Genomic DNA, 24,299 nt, shown 5'->3' with positions numbered 1-24,299 from the left:
CAGAGTGAGGGTGGAGGGACACTTGCGCCTGACTGAGAGAGGCTAGGGGTCAGCCAGGATCTGCATGGGGGAAGTTCCCTAACAGTCCCTTGCTGGCCGCCTCCTTTCCCCCGCAAAAAAATCTTCCATACTTTTCCTACCTGTACTCAACAACCCTCCAAGTTCACACCCAGGCTGCTTCCCAGCAATTATTTCCCTCCCCCTCAGCTCCTCTGTTATCCTTGACTTGCCCCAGCCTTTGCACAGCTTCTGGGAAGTGCAGGAAATATGGTTCTGTATTGTAGTTTAAATTAATGATTACTCAGAGTTCTGTACTAATATGCCTAGTAAGGAATCAATTTGTCAAAAAACATTTTCTGAATCTTTTTTTGTTGTCTGTATTGTTACAGACATACTTGCTGGCAGTTATTTTGAAAAGAATGACCAAAAATAATTGAAACTGGATTATATTGTGTTATTTTGAAAAATAAAATATGCAGAATTTTGCAGAATCTGAAAATATTATTTGCAGAATCTTCTTTTTTGTTGCAGAATTTTTAATTTTTTGGCACAGAATTCCCCCAGGAGTAATTTAGGAGTGTCTCCTAATGGTACATTTGGGCAATGCATCATTCCAGCACGGTAGATGTTGCAAAATAGTGGCCTCCTAACACTTCCGAGTAGAGTAGGTGCTGGAAATTACTGAGTCCTTTAAGGGTGGGGTGGGGGGAATTATAGGGAGGACACCCTCAAAATTACAACAGAATCTTGCAGTTTTGAATATGCATTTTATGAATTAACTGGATTTTGTGTAGGTATGTATGTAGTAGGGAGAGGAAAGAGAATGGAAGAGCAATAGCAGGAAAGATAATAACAGAAAAAGGAAGCAGGAGAAAGATTTAATTGATTGTAGAATTATATTTCAGAACTGAAATCATTTGAGCTCAAATAGCTGCTTTAGGAGTCTGGGGTCCTTTTGTTCCCAAGCCCCAAAATTTAGTGTGGAATTAATCCCTAACACCAATTGCTGCTGTTTTTGTTATTGTTGAAGGTGATTGAGGACTTGGAATCATTAAAGAGAGACTCTGGACAGAAAAGCTTCAGAAGAGAGAAAAAGCACTTCAAGACATCCAGGGACAGAGGCACACATGCTTTCTAATTACATATCTTTGGGGTTGTTGTTGGGGAGATGAGTACAGCTTAAGGAGCTCCAGATCAGGACATTTTCTGCCAATGAATACTGGGGTATTAATGATCCCCCTTCCAGTGGAGTCCTATATTAGGACACTTCTTGCAAACTCCAGACTGAAATGCCATCGGCATCTCAAGCAGCTCACACCCTCCTTGAGTATTTGCCCTAGCAAAAAGTAATTTTACCATGTAATTTTTGAAATTCTGAATGTACAAATAGTATGTGCCCTCATGTCCTGGAGACCACTCTAGATTCCTGATCAGGACTTTGAAACAAAGACACCTCTTGCAGAGAATCCATGACAGATTTTGAGCCCAGTGAATAATTGGGACAGGGTTTGGGGAGTTTAGGCCCTGAATCTGTGAATACTTATGCCCATGCTCAGGGCCAGCCTTTGGGGTAGGCTGTACGGGCCCTTGCCCAGAGCGGCCTGCCAAAGGGGGCGTCGTGCGCAGGATTTGGATTCCCACTTGACCTGCTGCCCAGAAGCCAGCTGGGCTGATGGAGGTGGCAGGGCAGGCAGGTGAGCAGCAGCGTATGGGAGGGGGAGAGACTTGAGCTGCAGGGGGCAGTTGGACGGCCAGCCGTCAAGCCAGGTGACTCCTCTGGAGCAGGGATGTCCCTCCGCACTGCTCCATGTGTGCAGCCACTGCTTTTCCTGTCCCACCCACTCCCTTTGGACTGGAAGCATCCTCCTGTCTGCTCTGTGGGGGGTGAGGCAGAGGGGCTGATGGCGGGGTGTCCTCCTTCCCCCTATCCATGTACCTGATTTCCACTAAGCTGGGGTGACAGGATGGGGGAATCTGTGTGTGCTGCTGCCTCTCTGGGACCGGAGCTGCTGGCAGCTGCTTGTGTTTGAACAAGCCTAGTTCAGGCTCCTGACCCTGAATGCTTTCTTAAAGAGATAGCGCACTCCCTCCCTCAGGCACACACAGTCCCCTCAACACACACACACTTTCCTTCACACACTCCCCCCAACACATACACCACGGCTCCCTGCATCCAGGTCACTTCCCCACCTGGGCTGTGCTGAAGCATCAGGAGCTGCTGCTCTCCTGCCCTACCCTTACACAGCCCGCAGGGAAAGTGACCTGGATGCAGGAAGCCCTGACATTGCTCCTTGCTCTCCTCCTCACAGCACCCTAGGGCTGCGGGGAGGAGGAGTAGCAGTCCAGTGGGGGAGCAAGCAGCAATGCCAGCTGCTTTATGCGTCCAGGCAGGGCTGCCCAGAGGATTCAGGGGGCCTGGGGCAAAGCGGGGGAGTGGACATAAAAAAAAAAAAAGGCGCCACCTGCTGCAGCGCTTTTACTCACCGGGCGGCGCTCCGAGTCTGCAGCGGCGATGGGTCCTTCACTCATGCCACGCCTTCAGCAGCACTGGAGGACCCTCTGCTGAAGACCTGGAACGACTGAAGGGCTCGCTGCCGCCGAAGTGCCGCCGAAGACCCGGACCACTGCCAGGTGAGTAAAAATTAAAAAGGTGCCTCTAACTAGGGAAGAGATTCTCGGCCAGGGCTCGCGGGGCCTGAGGCCTGGGGAAAATTGCCCCACTTGTGCCTCCGGTGGCCCTGCATCCAGGTCAGTTTCCCAATGTGGGTGCAGGAGGGGGATGCAAGGGCTAGAGGCTCAGGAGGGGGCGGGGGTTGGGGTGAAGGAGGTATGCACAGGGGTTTGGGGCACAGGAGGGGCGGGGATGAAGGGGACACGGTGCAGGGGTTAGGGGCCCAGGAAGGAGGTGCAGGGGTTGGGGTGTTTCCAGTTAATTCCCATGGGGACAGTTATTGGCTCTATGCTATTTAAAATTCTTGTAAATGACCTGGAAGAAAACATAAAATCACTGATAAAGTTTGCAGCTGACACAAAACTTGAGGGAGTGTTAAATAATGAAGAAGACATGTCACTGATTCAGAGCGATCTGCATCACTTGGTAAACTGAGTGCAACCAAACAATATGGGTGTTAATATGGTTAACTATATACATCTAGGAACAAAGAATGCAGGCCACACTTATGGGATGGAGGACACTCTCTTGGGAACAGTGATTGAAAAAGATTTGGGAGTGATGGTGGGTAATCAGCTGAACATGAGCTCCAGTGTGATACAGTGGTCAAAAGAGCTAATGTGACCCTGGGATGCATAAACAGGAATCTCAAGTCAGAGTAGAGAGGTTATTTTACCTCTGTAATTGGCACAGGTGCTACCACTGCTGGAATACTGTGTTTAGTTCTGGTGCCCACAATTCAAGAAGAATGTTGATAAATTGGAGAAGGTTAAGAGAAGAGACACAAGAATGATTAAAGGATTAAAAAAATCTCTTATTCTCTTATAGTGATAGACTCAAGGAGCTCAATCTATTTATCTTAACAAAGAGAAGGCTAAGGGGTGATTTGGTACAGTCTTTAAGTATCTACATGGGGAACAAATATTTGATAATGGGCTCTTCACTCTAGCAGAGAAAAGTGTTAATATGATCTAATGGCTGGAAGTTGAAGCTAGACAAATTCAGACTGCAAATCATAAATTTGTAATGGTGAGAGTAATTAACCATTGGAACCAGTGATGAGCTTCCAAAATCTTAATAACTGGTTCCCTCCTCACCCCACAAGGGGGTTATGCCCCCCCCCCCCGCCACCCCTAGGACTCCTGCCCCATCCAACCCCCAGCGTTCCTTGATGCCCCCCCCCGGGACCCTTGCCCTGTCCACCCCCCTTCCCTGTCCCCTGACTGCCCCCCGCCGCCCCATCCAACCCCTCCTCTCATTCCTGATGGCCCCCAGGACCCTGCCCCATGCAACCACCCCTTCTCCCTGTCCTCTGACCGCCTCCGGAATCCCTGCCCCTGACTGCCCCCTGCTGTCCCATCCAATCCCCCTTCCTGACTGCTCCCCCCGGATCCTTGCCCCCATTCACCCCCCCCCCCGCTCCCTGCCCCCTTACCACGCTGCCTGGAGGTGAGTGGCAGCACTACAGTCGCGCTGCTCGGCTGGAGCCGGTCCACACCACTGCTGCGCAGCACCTGGAGCACCGAGTCAGGCCAAGCTCACAGCCCCCAGGCTTCCCGTGAATCTGCTGATCGCGCGGGAAGCCTGGGAGGGCTGAGAAGCAAGCAGCGGCTTCGCACTCAGGTCTGCGGAGGTCAGCTGGGGCGGAGAGCGGTTCCCTTGTGGGCCCCCCCCCCGGGTTACTTGCTGCAGCACAGGTGGCCCTCCTGCCCCAGTTCACCTCCGCTCCGTCTCCGCCTCCCTGGGCCTGAGCACGAAGCCGCCGCCCCGCTTCTCCGCCCTCCCAGGCTTCCCGCACAAACAGCTGATTCGTGGGAAGTGGGGGGTGAGGGGGAGAAGCGGGGTGGAGCATTCAGGGGAGGAGGCGGAGTGGAGGTGAGCTGGGGCCAGGGAGTGGGGGGAGCTGGAGCACCCGCAGGGTTGGCGCCTAAGGTGCCACTTTTGGATAATGTGCTCAGGGGGAGCATCTGCTCCCCCCAGCTACGCTTCTGGGTCACTTCAACTTACCGATTGTTAAATTTAGAAGCCTGCGCAGGACAACCGGTTCTAAACTGGCTTCTAAATTTAACAACTGGTTCCCGCGAACCGTCTCCAGCTCACCACTGATTGGAACAGTTTACCAAGGGTCATGGTGGATTCTCCATCACTGGCAATTTTTAAAATCTAGATTGGATATTTTTCCTGCTCTAGGAATGATTTTGGGGAACTTCTATGGCCTGTGCTATACAGAAGGCCAGACTAGATGATCACAAAGGTCCCTTCTGGACCTGGAATCTATGAATCAGTAAAGAAATAAGAAAACACTTTGAAGCTGGGGAAATTGAGGCAGGGAGAGGTTAAATTACTTGTCCCAGGTCATGTAGGGTTTATGTGGCAGGGCCAGAGATAGAACCAAGATCTCCTGGCTACTAGTTCTGTGCCTTAACTACAAGGTTGTCTTCCCTCATATGTTGTTGGAAATGTAACTGTTCCTAGATCTATAATAGTGTTTCTTATTTGATATATAACCTGGATGTCATCATAATTTTGCCATTTTACTTCCTTGAGCTGTACCTTAACTGATTCTTTAATAGTGAGATAGCGGGATAGCGGGGAAGGGTATGTCCATTCTCCTCATCCATCCTCACTCTTATTCACTGGAATGAAGTAGGGTAGAGAGTAGCATGCTGCCTCATCTTTCTGATTCAGCTGAAATTCTCCTGTCTTGTGTTGCTGCGTCCTCAGTCATGCTCTTCAGCCCCTCAGTAGTCTCATTCTTCTATCTTCTTGCTGCAGACAGAGATAGGAAGGAGATATGCCACTTTGCACAAAAGTATGAGCACTCTATGCATGCGTCAGACTTGGACCCACTCTCTCAGCCCAAGCTCACCTACAAGAAGGTAAGATCACCTATGAGAAGGGACAGAATTCTTCCCCTCCCCTACATATATGCAACATCTCTTGGAAAGAGACAGAGTCCAATTCTCTAGATTGCTGGGAGAAATAATTGATGTTTGTTTTATTTTTGGGGTGGGTGCATAGGAATGTAGGAATTGCCTTATTGTGTCAGATCACTGGTCTGTCTAGTCCATTATCCCCCCCCTCCTAACAAATTGGATCATATTACTGGTCCGTCCATTCCTGTATCCTCCTTCATTTCGTACCAGTTCCATAGATTGATTACACTGTATCCTCTGTAAAGGATTATTTCCTTTTATTGATTCTAAATTTTACTGTCCTTCAATTTCACAAGTCTTGCTTGTGTTCTGTTTGGAACAGGTAACTGATCAGACCTTCCCCTTCTTATCACTAGAGCCGGGTCTACACTACAAACTGGTCAGTACAAAGTGTATTAGCATAAAGCCACCGCAGTTGGTATATTCACGTGTGACCATGCACACTTGTCTGCTTGCTTTGGCACTTTGTATACTCATCAAGCTTGCTCATCTCACTGCAAAGTGCAGTGCACGATTGGTAGGTGTCCTAGTGTGTCACGCACCACCAGTGCTTAATTTGTAATGAAAGAGGTGCTGGGGCTCAAGCAATTTTTTTACTTCCGTAACCAAAGCGGCAAGTCTAGAGATGCCAGGGCTATGAACTGTCAAGCTTAGAGGTACAGGGCAAACCTTGGCACAAATTAAGCATTGTGCACCACCCTCTGCTGCAATGCGTTTTGGGGGATTTTTGCAATGTGTATCGGGTTGAAATGAGTTACGCAGGGAATTCCGAGACTGGGAGGGTCAAGTTCCCATCATGCAGTTTTCTCCATCCCATAATGCCATCCCTATCCCATAATTTTCACGCCTTTTTTAAAACCCCACAAACCCATGCAGCACTTGTCCACCACCTCTGACAGAAACATGGCGCCCACACAGTTCTGCCCTATTGTCATGAACATTGCAAACACAGAACAAATGACTCTTCCAGTAGTTGCAGAGCTGTAGGAAGTATCATAACAATGGGGGACATGACAGTTTATTTGAGGACAGATTGCTAAGGGACATAGCGAAAACTAATATAAGGTTGTTGGGATTCATGGATCAGCTGCAGAGTGTGAAGCGCTGCTTCTGGGCTTGAGAAATGAGCACTACAGGTGGGATTGCATCGTAATGCAGATTTGTGGTGATGAGTAGTGGTTGTAGAACTTTCTGATGTAAAATCCACCTTCCAGGATCTGTGTGCTGATCTTGCTTCAGCCCATCCACACAGGACACAAAACTGAGACCTGCACTTACAGTTCAGAAGCGAGGGATGATCTCACTGTGGAAGCTTGCAGCTCCAGATTGCACTGGTCAATGGGAAATCATTCTGGAGTTGTAAAATTCATAGTAGAGGCTGTTGTCATGCAACCGAGTAGGGCCATTAATCATATGCTGCTACACTGGATTGTGACTGCAGGCAGCGGCGGCTCCAGTCACCAGCACTGCAAGCACATGCCTGGGGCAGCAAGCCGCGAGTGGCGCCCTGCCAGTCCCTGCGAAGGTGGCAGTCAGACAGCCTTTGGCCCCTTGCCTGCGGGAGGTCTGCCGGTCCCGTGGATTCGGCGGTGATTTGGCAGCGGGTACCCTTTGCTCCTCCTGACTCATGAAGCCATACATTGGCCAACTTGATAGCTCCAAAGAAAGATTCCCTCTTCCTTCCCTGAAAGGACTCCTGGGCATTTCTCCTGTCCACTCTTTCCTTCTCCAAGCTGTCTGCTATATTCGCTTTCCAGGCTGTCTTTTCATGGTCTGATGCAGCACTGGTTTGCATGATCTCACTGAACGTGTCCTCTGTAGTCTGCTTTTTTCTCCTCCTCATCAGGGACTGGTGTCCTGTGGGTGTGGAAGGGGCACGTCTCAGGGCTGTAACGGTAGCAGCTACAGATAAAAGATTATATTTACAGTCACAACAGAAAGTAAAACGTTTAGTTTCAGAACTCCCTTCCTTATGCCCATAAAAGTTTTAAAATCAGACATGCTTATTGACACTTCAGTCTTGGATCATCTCTGCACAGCACCACTCTCCAGCTGCAGCCAAGGTGAGTATGGCCTACCAGGAGTGGGGGTGAGGGAGGAGGGAATTGTTTGGTTGTGTAAAACAGGAAAATTTCAGTCCCTATTTCCATGGATAAAAGTACAGGGCAATGGCACTGAGTCCTGGCACTATTTGCCACAGGTGGTGGTGGTGATGATTTTAGCTGATATCTCACTCCTGAGGGTAAAACAGGCACAGAGAGCACAGCTGCTGCTGGGTCCTGCAGCCTCCTGAGTCCATATGCTGCTAGCCTGTTTACTGCAATGGTGCCTACTGTGGAGGAAGAAATCAAGCAGCCACCTCTAGAAACCTTCAGGAGAGGATTGCAGACCATCTCCATGAAAATTTCATCACGATCCCTCAGGAGGATACAAGGAACATCCTTATGTACATAAACAAATTGCTACACAGCCTGCCCACAGCCTGACAGGGAAAAGAAAAGCAGATACCAGCTCTTCCTCTAAGTTTTGTTGTACCTTTACCTCTTCTCCTGTTCATATCGTAGGAGTAAAACAACGAAAAGCAGAAACTTGTGTTCTGCTAACCTGAGGTTGAGCCCCATCTTCACATTTATTCTTTTTAAGGGAGAATGCACGCACACATGTATCTAAGGTTCTTTACCCTGGATCTGGCTTATCTGTGCTCAGCTGGCAGGAATGTCTAGACTGCAGTGGAGTCTCTAAAAGATCCTGGCTTACAGCATAGCAGAACCCGCTCACCCACATGTCCCTCCTCTTCCTTGCTGTCCACAGCAGGGGTCTCTCTCTTAGGTTCCACCAAGGAATCCATAGTGGTCTGAAGGATGCTGTTGGGGTCTCCACCAAGTATGGCATGCAGCTAGTTGTAAAACCAGCAGGTCTGTGGCTTGGCACCAGATTGCCTGTTGGCCTCCCTGGCCTTCCATAACGCCTGCCGCAGTTCCTTTGCTTTCATGTGGTACTGCTGCTGATCCCTGTTGTACCCTTTTGCCTGCATCCCCAGTGCAGTCTCTTTGTAGATGTCCATGTTTATGTGAGTGGTCCATAGCTGTGCCTGCACAGTCTCTTCTCCCCAGAGGCCCGGGAGATCCACTGTCTCCTGTCTACTCCAGGCAGGAGTGTGTCTAGAGTGTAAAAGCAGCAAAGAGTCCTGTGGCACCTTGTAGACTAACAGACGTATTGGAGCATGAGCTTTCGTGGTGTAGACCAGGCTGAGGCCGCTCATCATTTTGGACTTATCAATCAAGTCCCCTCTAACTTCTCGTCAAGCTAAATAACCTTAACCTTTCAGTTTCTTGTGTAGCTGCCACACTCATGCCACTAACAGTTTCTGGCATCTTACTCTGGATCTTTTTCTAGCCATGGATGATTAGTCACAGACCCAAGAGTAATGTGCTCTATACAAATGGAAATCATGATTTCCTTCTCCCTGTACATGCATCTGACGAAGTTTGCTGCTTCTCCCTGGAGTTTGCAGAGGATAAGGGAAGTCACACAGGGAAAAGAACAGCAACTAGTATAAAGACTGCAGCATACTCTTCTCTTTCCATCTTCTGCTGGGTGTCAGCTTTTGGTAGACCAGTGATTTTTAGCCCCTCAAACCATGATCTGACACTCAGCCATTTGCAACCAGTCCTCCAGGAGTGAAACCTCAAAATCTTTTGTGTGATACTTTGGAGTAGCCACCATGAGAATCAGCACAACACTTAGGGTCTGAAGTCAATGGCAAAACTCCCATAGACTCCTGTGGGACAGGCTCAAAAACCCTTATAGGGCACTCCTGGTATCTGGACCAATTATAAGTGCCTGAGCAAATCTATTCCAGTGGGGACAAGGAATGGGCATGGGCTGGTGACCAACACCCACCTAGCAAACTCCCCATTGAAGTCTCACAACCTAGATAATCGAAGTCTTGAAATAGCTAGTTCCTGCCCTTGAGACATAAAGCACCAGGCTGGGAGATTTGAAGGCACTTGTCATCAGTATATGTGTTTTGTATTGTGTCTTTCCTCCCTCTTTGTCACCCTAGCCTCAGAATACATCAGAAAAGAACAAGCTGGTGGAACTGTATCAATACCCAGGGTACAACGAGCATGAGCCAACACCGCTGCCTAATGGGACGGAGCTGGCTGAAGTCATAGAGAAGGTGGTGTGTGCCCAGAGAAAGTCAGCAAGTGGGAAGGTACTCTGCATACTTACAAAGAGCAGCAAATGTGTGCTTGTATCTACAGATGAGTGGATATGCCATGCACACGTATGTGAATATGTGTGTGAGTGCTGTGAGAATGTGTGCATTTGTTTCTCAGAAATGGCGTGCTGCTGCTTGTAAGGCTTTGTGAATGAGAGATTCGGAGGTTCTTAAGGATGGATTCGTCGTAGAGTTGAGAGCAGGAGAGAGGGTGTGTGAAGATCAGAGTGATTTGCCTTGTGAGTGTATCTTCATCTGTCTGCGCTGCATGAAGTTGTAAAGTTTCATTTCTTTGTCAGACTCCTTTTCCTTCAAAGATGCTGCAGAAGTTTCTCACAACTCCAGTCTCCCAGGCTATCCTGTTGGACAGCTTCTGGTGGTTTTTTCTCCACTTATATCAGGTAAGGAAGAGACTAGGACAAGGGCTTGGATATTGATGTATTTCATGTGGTTCAGTTGAGTTTAGAGTCTCTGCCAGAGGGAAAGTTTGATAAGTGTCTTAAAATAATATTCAAAACAAAAGGTCAAAATTGTGCAGTGTGGTCCGCTCCTGCTCCATCTGTAGCCAGCCCCTACAATGCAATACAGATTAGAGGAGGTATTCTCCCTCCCACTGTGGTAGCATTTAGGGTCTGTACAAATCCCTTAACTAGCCAGAGAGGAATTTGCCTGGGACAAGCACTGTATAAGGCTTGGATCTGATCCAAGGACAGATGGTGTTTTCCCATAACATGATGGTCAGATTCTGGAGAGGGCTCAAGAGACTCTTCCTGCAGGTATGGACTCCTGTCCCGCAGTGGGATCTTAACTTGGTCCTCTCTAGGCTCACAGGCCCGCCCTTTGAGCCGCTGGGTTCCTGCTCCCTTTCCCACCTGTCATGGAAGATTGTGTTCTTGGTGGTGGTGACATCATCGAGTCAAGTCTCTGAAATTAAAGCCTGGACCTCAGAACCATCATACACAGTATTCTACAAAGACAAGGTTCAGCTGTGGCCCCACCCGGCCTTCCTGCTGAAGATATTGTCTACTTCCCATACGAACCAGGACATCTTCTTCCCGGTGTTCTGTCCCAAACTGCACAAGACCAGTGAAGAGAGGCATCTTCATGTGCTGAAGGGCTTTGGCTTTTTACTTAGAACATACCAAGCCTTTCAGTAAATCAGCTCAGCTCTTCATCGCTACAGCAGATAGGATGAAGGGCCAGCTGGTGTCCTCGCAGAGGATTTCAAATAGGATCACCTCGTTCATAAGGACCTGTTACAACCTGCCGGGGATTCTGCCACTGCCGATTGCCAGAGCTCAGGTGTCTTCAGCAGCCTTCCAGGTGCACATCCGTATCGAGATCATCTGTAGAGGTGCAACGTGGTACTCTGTTCACATGTTTACCACTCGTTATGCCATCACTCAGCAGGCCAGGGATGATGCTGGGTTCGGCAGAGCTGTGTTGCAGTCTCCACATCCGTGAACTCCTACCGACCTCCAGGGGTACTGCTTTGGAGTGACCTAATATGGAATGGACATGAGCAAGCACTCAAAGAAGAAAAGACAGTTACCTTTTCCATAACCGGTGTTCTTCGAGATGTGTTGCTCATGTCCATTCTACAACCTGCCCTCCTTGCCCACTGTCGGAGTTTCCGGCAAGAAGGAACTGAGGGTGGGGGGAGCTGGCAGTGCCATGTGGGCAGGGGAGGGGAGCCTCCAGAGGGCACCAGAGCCAGTCCCCTACAGATACTGCTGAGGGAAAAACTTTGAGCACCGGTGCATGTGGCGAGCGCACACACCTAATATGGAATGGCCATGAGCAACACATCTTGAAGAACACCAGTTACGGAAAAGGTAGCTGTCTTTTATTACACTCTATGTTAACACCTACAATTATTGTAATCTATTTAAATTTAATTTAAATTATTTTAAAAGTAATATTCAAGCAGTACATCTTTGCTGCTGAAATTTTAAAGAAAGTCCAACCATTGAACTGGCTAAGCACCTGGAACCAAAGTTGAATATCTAAATCAATTTTTGACTGCCTCTTCTTCATTTCAGGTTATTCAACAAGTTCAGTTCAATGATTAGCTCATTCAGAATTGAGAAACTGATTGGAAGTTGATGACCAGAAACAGTCAGTTCAAAATTCATAACTACAGATAATACTTTAATAAATCAGCTAGTTTTTAAATGAAAAATATGTTTTGATAAATTTATATTTTCCCCCTATGTATCCAGGACATTTAAGGTAGTTTTATTTAACTAATTAAAAAAATTAAATTATGTTTTGTGCTTTTTTAATTGAATTCCAATTTTCATCCAGATGTTCCTTGACACAAATCATGAACAAAAAATTAATCATCAGGTGGTAAATAAGAAATGCATCATTCGCGATTTTAAACTTAATGTATGTTAAGCTATATAATTGCTTAAATAAATGTCCATAAATATAGTGTATCATCCCGGTTAGCAAAATAAAATAATACCTAGTTTTTATATAGTGGATCTCAAAATGCTTTATAAAGGAGGTCAGATGTACCAAATTTAGTGTAAAGGTGCTATTTAGTTACAAATCAACATGTTTTAATGGTTACCAACCACTGAGACTCAAACTTTATTTAGAAAAATAGCTAACGAGTACAAATAGATAACAAGATTAAAATAGATTATTTAAATCAAGGTTTCCTGTTTGCTGATTTAAATCATTATTAAAATTGGTGTCAAGTATCAGAGGGGTAGCCGTGTTAGTCTGGTTCTGTAAAAGCAGCAAAGAATCCTATGGCACCTTATAGACTAACAGACGTTTTGCAGCATGAGCTTTCGTGGGTGAATGCCCACTTCGTCGGATGCAAGAGTGGCTTCTTGCATCCGACGAAGTGGGCATTCACCCACGAAAGCTCATGCTGCAAAACGTCTGTTAGTCTATAAGGTGCCACAGGATTCTTTGCTGCTTTTATTAAAATTGGTGGTTTAAATCCCTTTGATTTAAATCAATCCACTCTACTCGTGTACACAAACCTTCAGACAGGCTTGAGGATCTCCATGTTGCTGTGGTTTGATGGGTAGGTGAATGCCCCTCTGATTATTCATTCCTTTCTTTCTTTCTTGGTAGCCAAATAGAGAGATTCAGGGATGGCTGTTTGATCGCATTGCAAAGAATTATGCCGCCCTCCTGTTTGACTGTCACAGGTTCTGCTACCAGAATGCTCTTATTAAAGTGAGTGTAAAAAGGTTTAGAAAAAACTATAGAGTTGACACTTAAGCAGTGAAATGACCTGGGAATATCCACCACTATCCGCCCCTTTATTTCTGGCCACAGGGATAATCTGACACTAACAACAGTTACCCCATATATAGCACTTTATATTTTTAAGAATGCTGTATAGGCATTTACTAATTAATTCTTCCAGGGCTTGGAATGTGCAGTGATCAATTGGATTGAACACTTGTTGAATAGCAGACTATCTTGTCTGATATCCCCACCAGCACCAGGTGCAACCTTAGGCATAGGCAGCTGGATAGGGCACCTGAAAAATTTGGGCACCACTGGGTCTTAGTGTCCACCCGACTGGTTTTCCTATCCCTGTTCTGACCCTTCCTGCAGGCTCTGAGTCTTCCTGGGAAGGGGATCTAGTAGTTAAAAGAGAAAAAGTCTCCAGCCTGCCAGATCTATTAGCACAACACTGAAACTGTTAAAAGAGCCATTTAAGGGGTAATGAAGACATTGAACAGGCATTTGCCAACCCTCAGGTATCTACTGTCAGTTTCTGAATGTACTGACAAAAACAGTTGTGCATGACTGTAATATTTACTCAGAACATGCCAGTCTACATAGGACCTTAGTTTAAAATTTGCTTTAAAAATATTTAATTAGTGAGTTAGTGAAGATTATAAAATCACTGCAGATGCATGTGGGCAGAGGCCCCCATGTGGCCCCCCAGCTCCCCCCTCACCACGCTCCTGCTCTGCGGCTCCTGGGCATGTGAGCTGCCTCCAGGGCACAGGGCCCTGAGCCTGCTGTGGGAAGGGCAGTGGGGGCTTACACTCCCCAGAGTTGCAGAGCCCGAGCGTGGTGAGAGGGGAAGCTGGGGGTCGCACAGGGGCCTCTGCCCACATGCATCTGCTGCAGGAGCCCCCAGAAGGCAGCTCCTCCCTGCTGAGCTGCTGCAGCGGCCCAAGCCCAGCAAAGCCAGTGAGTGGACTCAGGGCGGGGGCCGCCGGAGTGGGGTGGGGAGGGCTCACGGGGGGGCTGTGCACCCTCCAGGGGGGAGGGAGGGGGGAACCTGGTCTGGGGAGCAGTCCCTGGGCACGGCTGGCCCCTAGGCAGTCTGGCCCCTGGGATCTATAAAGGCTTGATGGGATTTGCCCCTCAGTTAACCGATGTTACGGGGAGGGGGCGCAAGGTGGAAGTTTCGCCTAGGGAACAAAATATTCTTGCACCGGCCCTGATGGTACTTGACCTGAAGAATTTATAATATAAACAGACAAGACAGACTTGGGATGTTGGAAGGGGTAGAACACACAAGCAGAGTGAAGTATGTGATGGTAGCAAATGACATGTTAATGCCATGGTGGTTTTTGTTTTTGAGGGGATAGGTTTACTTCTCCCCCACCCTGCTCCTTTGCCTCCATTGAGATGCACTCCATCCAATTCTTTCTGCCCTCTGTACTTGAGTTATTTATTTACTGCCCCGGTTTCCTTTCTTCATTTTCCCTCTACTTTGTTGTCTGTCACTCTTCTTCCTCTCACTTCAGTCTTGTATCCTCATCCCAGGGGTCTTGTATTTCCACACTGAAGGCCCATCCGATTCTGTGGCCTCTTGCTTCCTTTTGGTAAACATGACCTTCAAAGAAAGAGAGAAAAAAAAGTTTGAGTCCTCTTTTGCTTCCAACGGTGCAAACATTTTTCTGATTGTTTCTTAGATTTAGAAATTAATGTCTCCCCCTAGAAGACTCCATAATGACTGGAAAACTAGTGACATCACAAGGGACTGAAAGTTGAGCAATTATGAAGGGAAGAGATTTTTACTCAAACTGTTTGAAACTTAGGTTTTGGTTTGGGTGTCTGAACACCTGTGTAATGCCAGTGTTTAACAAATATTTGGGAGACAGGATGGCTTTGTTTAGGATTCAGCATCCCCCTCATCCCCTCAGTTAAGGTATGAGAGGGCCACGTATACGAAGAAGTCTTCCAACAAACCAGACGTATTTTTTATGTTTCTAATGTAAAAAAAAACAAGCCGGAGAAATGGCACAAGAAACAAAATTACAATGCTGGCTAAATGATTGTTTATATTAAAATTGAGGATATTCCTTTATGACTGAATCTGCATGGATTAGAATTTTGGATAGTCCCTGTATATGGGAAGAAGGAATACAGCCCTTTTAAGCTCTAAGAAAGAACAGTCTGTCCCCAACGTCTCTCCTCTAACCTGTCTAGATTGATGGAGTTCTGATTTTTCTTTCCTTGACTCGTAGGTTTTCCCTTCATTGCTGAGCCAAACCTTGTACACCTGCTTCTGCTCCAGCTTTCCAAGATCCTGGTTCAATACACATGAGTTCAAGTCCCAGCTCTGCAATGTGCTGTCAGAGTGGATGGCAGGTGAGAGGGTCTTTTCTTCCTGCTTAAAAGGCAATATGTGCAGGTCATATTCAGCCAAAAGGAGGAGAATACTTTCCGGCCTTTCAAACTGCCTTCCTTCCCTGGCCTTAATAAAAATGTCTCTAGCCCCCTTCCATCCTGTGGTACTAGGGAGCAAAAAGAATAGAGAGGAACATAAGGATAGAACTGAGTGAATCATTGACTTTTTGATTTGGACAGCAAATGCTCTGTTCGGTTCTGAAAATGTTCAGAATGTGTCAGCAAATCTGAAAAGTCTTTGTCAGACCAGCAAACTTCATGTCCATGTCCGAAACTTTTAGCCCAGGGATTAGGGTGTTTTCCTGGAATATGGGAGACCCAGGTTTGAATCCCCACTCTGGAGCAGGGACTTGAACTCAGATTTCCCCTCTCCCAGGTGAGCATTGTAACCACCAGGCTGGTTTAAGTTTGGTTGCTCTCAGTCTCTCCTGTGCAAGCAGTTTCACTTTCTATAAAAACTTAAATATTCACTGGGCCAAAGAGAGAGTGAATGAGGACCAGGGCTGCCTGGCGGGTATGGGAGATAACAGTTTGAGGGCCCCTAAACTGAGATGGGTTGTAGCCTGGTGTGTGGGGTCAAAGCACCACTCAGAATTGGTCTGGCAGCCCCTCTATCATGAGGGAGAAGTGGTCAGGAAGAATGGTACTGTGATCCTGTGCGCCATGTCCCCATGCCCAGAGTGGGGAGCTGGGCCCAGCCCTGTGGGACAGGAGCCGCCACTGTGGAGTGAACTCGCTCTTCAAACCTCCCCACTCTCCCACTGGGGCTTCCTCTTAGTGGTAAATTTTTGGAAGGGTGTGGTTTTTGGATTTTGCCCTGGATTCCCCCAAAATCTCTGTGTGGTCCTGATGACAAAAACTTATAACCTGGTAATGAAAGCCCTTATTTGGGTGGTATGAGCTTTGGATTCATATCTTCTCTCTGCCTGATTCAGAGGAGGGATTTGAATCCATATCTCCTGGTTGCTGGCCTGGAAAAAGTTTTCCTCTGTCAAAACTGAGTCAAATTCATGAATAGTTTCTGGTTGACCAAAACTTCATTTTTTGGTGAATAAATTGTTAATCTAAAAAATTTCACCCAGTTCTAATTTTGGGACCCTGGTACACAATTTCCGGATCTCTGGGAGAAATTCCTGGTCATTCTTTCTCCATCACCCTACTCATTTTGGTGGCCTGAAGCAAACATAAAATCAATTCCTGGGAGTCGGGTGTTCTGGGTGGGATGTTTTCTTCCTGGAGTTCATCCCTCTTTGATAGACAGGAGATAAAAGTCCAATAGACATTTTCAGCCTCTGAAGCAATGAATACTCACTGCAAACTGGGTTTTCACTCTCCTCTTACCACCCCTCCGTCTTCAATTTATCCCACTTCTGTATGTCTCTTCATTCTGCTCTGTCTCGTTCTTACCTTCACTATCACTCTCTCTTTTTGTCACTTTGATTTTCTCTTATGTTCTCCTTTCAAATGAAATAATTTTAATATTAGTCTTAATAATGATATGAACATAGGATTGGGAGCAAGCAACTCCTGAATTCTATACCCAGTCCTGGGACAGATTTCCTCTGATGTCTTGGCCAATTACTAGCTTTCTCCCTTGGCATCTCCATCTGTATACTGTGGACGATAGAGCATCCCCTGGGGCATTGTGAGAGTTATTGTTTGTTGCAACTCTGAAGATGAAAAGTGCTACAAAAGTGCCAAACTGTATTCTCTCTTTCTCTTATTACCTAACATAAAAACATAAGAACGGCCATACTGGGTCAGACCAAAGGTCCATCAAGCCCAGTATCCTGTCCTCTGACAGTGGCCAACGGCAGGTGTCCCAAAGGGAATGAACAGACAGGTTATCATCAAGTGATCCATGACCTGTCACCCAATCCCAGCTTCTGGCAAACAGAGGCTAGGGACACCATTCCTGCCCATCCTGGCTAATAGCCATTGATGGACGTATCTTCCATGAATCTATCTAGCTCCCTTTTGAACCCTGTTATAGTATTGGCCTTCACAACACCCTCTGGCAAGGAGTTCCAGAGGTTGACAGTGTGTTGCGTTAAAAAATACTTACTTGTGTTTGTTTTAAACTTGATGCCTATTAATTTCATTTGGTGGCCCCTTGTTCTTGTATTATGAGAAGGAATAAATAATACTTTCTTATTTACTTTCTCTATACCACTCATGATTTTATAGACCTCTATCATATCCCCCCTTAGTTGCCTCCTTTCCAAGCTGAAAAGTCTCCGTTTTATTAATCTCTCCTCATACGGAAGCCTTTCTATACACCTAATCATTTCTGTTGCTCTTTTCTGAACCTTTTCCAATTCCAATATATCTTTTTTGAGATGGGACGACCACATCTGCACACAGATGCACATTGAGTGGATGATTTCAGAGAACTATCCACAATGACTCCAAGATCTCTTTCTTGAGTGGTAACAGCTAATTTAGACCCCATCATTGTTATATGTATAGTTAGGATTATGTTTTCCAATGTACATTACTTTGCATTCATCAACATTAAATTTCATCTGACATTTTGTTGCCCAGTCACCCAGTTTTGCGAGATCCTTTTGTAGCTCTTTTTTGTACTTCTTCTTTTGCTATTTCTCTCTCTCCTTCATTTCCAGTCTCTCTCACTATTTCTCATTTTACCGCCTCCCCTTCCCCCGCCCTTAGGGACACTGCCTGTCCCAGGGAGCTACAGTAACTGGGACTACTCCCATCTGGAACCAGAGAGATTTAGGAGGGAAGACTTGCTGTCAACAAAGGGAAAGCAGAGGAGAGGTAAGAGCACTGATGAAATAGCTTCCCCCCCCCCACACCCCCCCATGTTCCTGCTGAGCTGAACAGGGGCTTGGTGTCCAAACCAGGCATCCACTGTTCCATACAAAATGCCTTGTCTTTACAGGACCAACAAATAGCTGTGCTGGGGAGCTAGAAAAATGGCATAGCATGAGTCAGAGGCCTGGCTTCAGGTTGATATATTGTATCTGAGTGATGTATTTGTGAGCTGCCCTTTTGTCAGAGAGAACTGATAAATACCCATTTGCAACCAGAGCATCCTGGCTAAATAACTTTTGAATGATTGGCGATGACCTCAGTTAAGCTGGGATAAGTGCTCTTTGCCAGCATGCAGATTTGCATTCAATTCTCTGTTTGTCTCTTATTCTCTGTTTCATCAGGCAGCGGGAGAGCTGCAGGGACCAGGCTTGGTTCTATAGGAGTGGTACTCTGCACTGCTGTGGGGGAGACCTGGCTTCGTTCCCTGTCCTAGGTTCTCATTCCTCTCTGGGTCAGCGAGGGAAGCAGGGAGCACATTATGTTACCCATCAGTACCCACTCTGGCTAGCTTAGAAGTGGTTTTGGCAGATCCCAAAGGGGATCCCATCCAAGGTCATGACATGTGTGATTGCAACAAGGGTGGTGCATTTAATAGGGATAAAGGAGACTATTCATCATTCTATAAGGAACACAAAGGACCTTAACAAATACAGACTGTAAATACAGGGGCAGAACCAAGATCTCGTTCAGTGACTGCACTGAGTCCCAAGTAAACAGAGTTTTGTATAGAGTGTTCTCTCTAGCCAGACTTGGTACTAGGTCACAGATTTAAAAATGATGAGCAATATGTGTCACTGTTTTTCCCCAGAATCCTGTGTCCCCTTTGCTTCCTCAAAGGCTTCTGGCAACCCAGAAAAGACTCCTCAGCCATCCATTCAACCATACAAGGTAAAGAGCATCTTGTTTATGAAGACATGCAACAAGGCAAGGGAGGATGTAATAGAAACTGAGACATTTGAGACTGAAATGATCCATTTCACATAAGAACGGCCGTACCGGGTCAGACCAAAGGTCCATCTAGCCCAGTATCTGTCTACCGACAGTGGCCAATGCCAGGTGCCCCAGAGGGAGTGAACCTAACAGGCAATGATCAAGTTATCTCTCTCCTGCCATCCATCTCCATCCTCTGATGAACAGAGGCTAGGGACACCATTCTTACCCATCCTAGCTAATAGCCATTTATGGACTTAGCCACCATGAATTTATCCAGTCCCCTTTTAAACATTGTTATAGTCCTAGCCTTCACAACCTCCTCAGGTAAGGAGTTCCACAAGTTGACTGTGCGCTGTGTGAAGAAGAACTTCATTTTATTTGTTTTAAACCTGCTGCCTATTAATTTCATTTGGTGACCCCTAGTTCTTGTATTATGGGAATAAGTAAATAACTTTTCCTTATCCACTTTCTCAACATCACTCATGATTTTATATACCTCTATCATATCTTCCCTTAGTCTTCTCTTTTCCAAGCTGAAGAGTCCTAGCCTCTTTAATCTTTCCTCGTATGGGACCCTCTCTAAACCCCTAATCATTTTAGTTGCCCTTTTCTGAACCTTTTCTTTTTCTAGTGCTAGAACATCTCTTCATCTTTCCCCTTTCTCCTGCTAGTGCAGACTTGTTCCGTGTTCTTTTGTCCAATTGGCTGTTAAATGACTTGGGAGAAGGGACTTTCCCCTCACCATTAGAAAAGGTTTCCTAATATCCATCTATTTTTTTTATCTTTGCTCATCTTCATCCCATTACTCTGAGTTATGTTTTCTGTAAACATCTTGTACAATTCCTCTGCTATCCTGGGATTTACACTCAGAGGGTTTCCTTTGCTAGCTAACCTTAGATCTTGATAATCATTGCCCATAGTCTTACTCCCTGAGCCAAGGAAGAGCCTTCCCAAGAAACAAAGAAGTCAGACAGGCATGTTCAGTTTAGATGCCTGTTCCAAGTGCTTGAATATTACTAAGATTCACAAAATCTGAATACAGTGCAATTCCTATTTTACAAAATAATTGGGGATTGAGGAATTCGTAACATTGAACATCTCAACATTACAGTAGGTATGGTGAATAAGTTGCAGTATGGTGTACTGCATTCCTTTCCTCTTCTCCTTCAAACTACTACAAAGCGATTTCCAATGCATTGAAGGAATTGGAACATGAAGGGATGTTGACTTATTCTTTACTGTCATCACTTTTGTTTAGATTATATTTTTTCCTATCAGAAAAAATGGTTCATATAACTGATCGTTCATAAGACTAGTGTTCATAAAATTGACGATCTGCTGTATTACAGGTGAAAGTTTACCATGATTAGAAACTCATATTTTGAAAAGATGTAGTGCAAGCGAAATGTGAGCACTCCATCTATAACTGTGGCTTTGAGCATTTGGTTAAATCGGGGTAGGCAACCTATGGTACGTGTGCCGAAGGTGACACGCAAGCTGATTTTCAGTGGCACTCACACTGCCCGGATCCTGGCCACCGGTCTGGGGGGCTCTGCATTTTAATTTAATTTTAAATGAAGCTGCTTAAACATTTTTAAAACCTTATTTACTTTATATACAACAATAGTTTAGTTATATATTATAGACTTATAGAAAGAGCCCTTCTAAAAACGTTAAAATGTATTATCGGCACGCGAAACCTTAACTTAGAGTGAATAAATGAAGATTCGGCACACCACTTCCAAAAGGTTGCCGACCCCTGGGTTAAATGATAAGATAGCTATTGTTTTTGCATTGCAGCAAGTAACTTTTCTTGATGTTTAAAAGTGGTTTTTTAAAATGTTATAAATAGCCACAATGGTAGGTACTAACCCAAGTGATTTGGTTGTACTCATCTCAAAAGTAGAAACAGACTGAAATCACAGTGTCCGCAGATTTAATTTTTGTTAAACGAAAAGGGAGATGAAGCAGCATGAATTATTTTTGAGTTAACGTACAATCACGTCTCACTATTTATTTGTTCATTCACTAGTAACCTAACACATTGCTTGTGTTCCAAGTTTAACCAGCTAGCAACCGTAACTTATTATTTATGGATTTTATGAAGCATGTCAGCATGCTCTGTCTTCCTCTGTTTTGTACAAGGCTGTCAAAGAATTTACGTTCTAAGTTAGAAGAACACATGAGAATTCCACATGCAAAGAAAGTGCAAGATCAAGTTCATAAAACACAAGGATCAAGATTTCCAAAATTAAGGAAGGAACTGTTAGGTGCTCCAGTTTTGAAAATCTCGCTTCTTATTTTTGAGTCTAAGGTGAGGCTCCTATTTTTGAAAATCTTGGCCCAAGTGACCAGCTGATGGACTGATATAAAACAGTAATGTCTGTACTTAGATAAAAGGTGACAAGTATCTTAGAAATACCATAGATAAAACAATTATCTTAGGTTAGTTATCAGAGTAGGTGTCTTTTTGTTGCTTTTTGTTGCTACCAAGTCTTTGGTAGATTAAGGAATATAGGACATAGGACTGGAAGAGACCTCCTGGGTCATTGAGTCCAGTCTCCTGTTATTGTGGCACTCCTGTTATATAATCCCATTCATAAACTTGCCAAGCTCCATTTTAAAATTAGTTAGATTTTTTTGCACCCACACCTGTTATCGGGAGGCTGTTCCATATCCTCCATCCTCTGAGGGTTAGAAACCTTCAAATTTCCAGCCCAAGGTTAACACCAATTTTCCTTCCCACGGATAAGCTTTGCAGAATAGCAGTGTTTTAGGAGGGAGGAAAAGGCGGTTTATTTGATGCACAAGAAACAGGAAAGGTGTTCAAGTGTAGACAAGACCTTATACACAGAAATGCTACAGTAGCACAGCAGCAGCTGTGCCGCTGTAGTGCTTCAGCGTTGACACTACTTACGCTGGTGGGAGGGGTTCTCCCGTCGCTGTAGTTAATCCACCTCCTAAAGAGGCGGTAGCTAGGTTGACGGAAGAATTCTTAAGTTGACTTAGTGCTGTCTACACTGGGGGGTTACATCGGTTTAACTATATCTCTTGGGTATGGATATTTCATAGAAGATGAAGATAAGAGTGGGGGGAAGTATAAAAGAGGTATTGAGAAGCGTGGCATGGATAGAGCACAGGCAGTGGGAGGCTGGTATTAAGTGAGATGTAGGCAGGGGCTGAATTTTGCAGAACCCTTGAATGAAAGGTTGAGAAAACTGAACTTGATACGGAAGCCAGTGATTGTGAAGAGATTCAAAGTCGGGAGTGACATGATAGGAGCAGCATATTTTGCTCATTTACAGTGGGAGTGAATTGGGTTCCAGCTGACCTTTACTGTATTGCAAAGGATGTGTGTTGGTGGGAGAGGGAGGGAGGGAGGAGGGAATGGATGATCAGTATTCAGATCTGCCTGTTCCTTAGTAAATGTTATTCTTAGAAAAATAAGCTGAATACAGCCTATTGTATTTTGTTCATTTAATATAAGTAAAACAGTCCTTCTTCGAGAGTGCTTGCTCATATCGATTCCAATTAGGTGTGCGCGCGCTGCGTGCACGCTTGTCAGAAGATTTTTACCCTAGCAACACTCGGTGGGTCGGCTGGGCGCCCCCTGGAGTGGCGCTGCCATGGCGCAGGATATATACCCCTGCTGACCCAACCGCCCCTCAGTTCCTTCTTACTGCCCGTGAAGGTCGTTGGAACTGTGGAGCGCAGCTTTGCTGATCTCCACATCCCTAGCTACTTGTAGTTCTATACTGCTAATTGTGTCATAGTTCGAGTTTAGTAGTTATAGTTAGTATTCGTTATTGTATTTATAGTTAGTGTATATAGTTAAAAGGGGAGATTGGGGATTAGCCCCTTTCCCCTGCCCCGGTACGGGCCCATGCCCAAGGCACCGGGATTCAAACCGTGCTCGGCGTGCCAAAAGCCGATGCCAATAGGGGATCCCACGACTCCTGCTTCAAGTGCCTAGGGGAATCCCACCTTCCAGATAAGTGCCGCATTTGCAAGTCCTTTAAACCGAGGACGAAGAAGGAGCGGGACTTTAGATTGAAGCAGCTCCTCATGGAGTCGGCACTTACTCCTGCAGCATCGGTACCGAGTGGCCAACAGACTGGTTCGGTAAGGAGCGCCCCTTCGGCCCCGGACCGCTCTGGTACTGAGAAGGAGCCCCGGCACCGATCTTTAGCAGCACCGACATCTGCTCGGCACTGCTCCCTGTCCCCAAGACCCAGCAAGCAACAAAGCGCTCTAACTGCTGCAGCTCAACAGAAGAAGCGCTCTTCGAAGACGGTTCGTCCGGCACCGTCCTCTGCCACGGCACCGCCAGTTGCGACTCCACTGAGCTCGGCACCATCGATTCCGGTCCCACAAGGTCCGTTGAGTCCGGTGCCTGACAGCTGCCCGGCTCATGCTGTGGTTGAGCTTGCCCTGCCTTCTACACCAGACACCTTCTCCATGGCACAAGAGCTCATTGCCATGACAGAGTCGGCACTGCCTCAACCCCCGGCACCGCCAGTGCAGGTTATTCAGTCTGTCGGGAAACCGGCCCTGATAAGGCCACCTTCTGTGGCCGCAACAGAGAGTCGTCGTTCAAGATCACGATCTCACAGACGCTCTCGATCTCGCCGTTCCCACTCCCGGCACCGCTCGCAGTCCCGGTACCGCTCTCCATCGCGGTACCGGTCGCACTCGCGGCACCGGTCGACATCTCGGTCGCCGACCAGGTACTCCCGGTACCGATCCGACTCTCGGCACCACTCTCGGCACTGTGTTTCCCGCAGTCGCTTTAGACAAAGGGACTCGAGGTACCGGTCGACCTCCTGGCACTGCTACGGTAGAAGGTCCCAGTCTCGCTCACGGTACCGCTCTCCGCTACCAACCCAGGAGTGCACATCCAGATCTGTGGCACCCTCCCAGGAGCTCTCGGCACCGCCGTGGCCTTCCAGACACACTTTGGCGTCCTCTCAGGCTGGTAGTGCATCCTACCAGCAGGAACGTGGCTCTGACATCCCCAGCCAAGGACCTCATCACTGGTCCTTCTGGACACCATGAGCATACCACCAATCCC

General features: G+C 46.4%; 1 protein-coding gene across 13 annotated transcripts in view; it reads left to right on the top strand.

Annotated features, from left to right (window-relative positions):
- Positions 1-24,299, top strand: part of FAM227A (family with sequence similarity 227 member A) — a 63,055-nt gene that overhangs the window by 5,951 nt on the left and 32,805 nt on the right. For 8 of the 13 annotated variants that reach the window (XR_005584578.1, XM_039487951.1, XM_039487942.1 and 5 more), the window contains exons 4-12: positions 1,031-1,121; positions 5,447-5,550; positions 5,930-5,986; positions 9,674-9,826; positions 10,132-10,233; positions 12,929-13,033; positions 15,295-15,418; positions 18,131-18,238; positions 19,104-19,183. Coding sequence is in view for 12 of the 13 variants with exons in the window: in XM_039487951.1 (XP_039343885.1) it covers positions 1,031-1,121; positions 5,447-5,550; positions 5,930-5,986; positions 9,674-9,826; positions 10,132-10,233; positions 12,929-13,033; positions 15,295-15,418; positions 18,131-18,238; positions 19,104-19,183 (924 nt within the window). In the remaining variant the exon portion in view is untranslated. The remainder of the gene's footprint in view (positions 1-1,030; positions 1,122-5,446; positions 5,551-5,929; positions 5,987-9,673; positions 9,827-10,131; positions 10,234-12,928; positions 13,034-15,294; positions 15,419-18,130; positions 18,239-19,103; positions 19,184-24,299) is intronic. The other 5 variants (XM_039488010.1, XM_039488004.1, XM_039487986.1 and 2 more) reach the window with 4 other exon arrangements.

The sequence above is a fragment of the Mauremys reevesii genome, linkage group 1, assembly GCF_016161935.1.
Source record: "Mauremys reevesii isolate NIE-2019 linkage group 1, ASM1616193v1, whole genome shotgun sequence".
Taxonomy (NCBI): domain Eukaryota; kingdom Metazoa; phylum Chordata; order Testudines; family Geoemydidae; genus Mauremys; species Mauremys reevesii.
The sequence above is the reverse complement of the archived record's forward strand: the minus strand, read 5'-3'. Positions and strand labels throughout refer to the sequence as shown.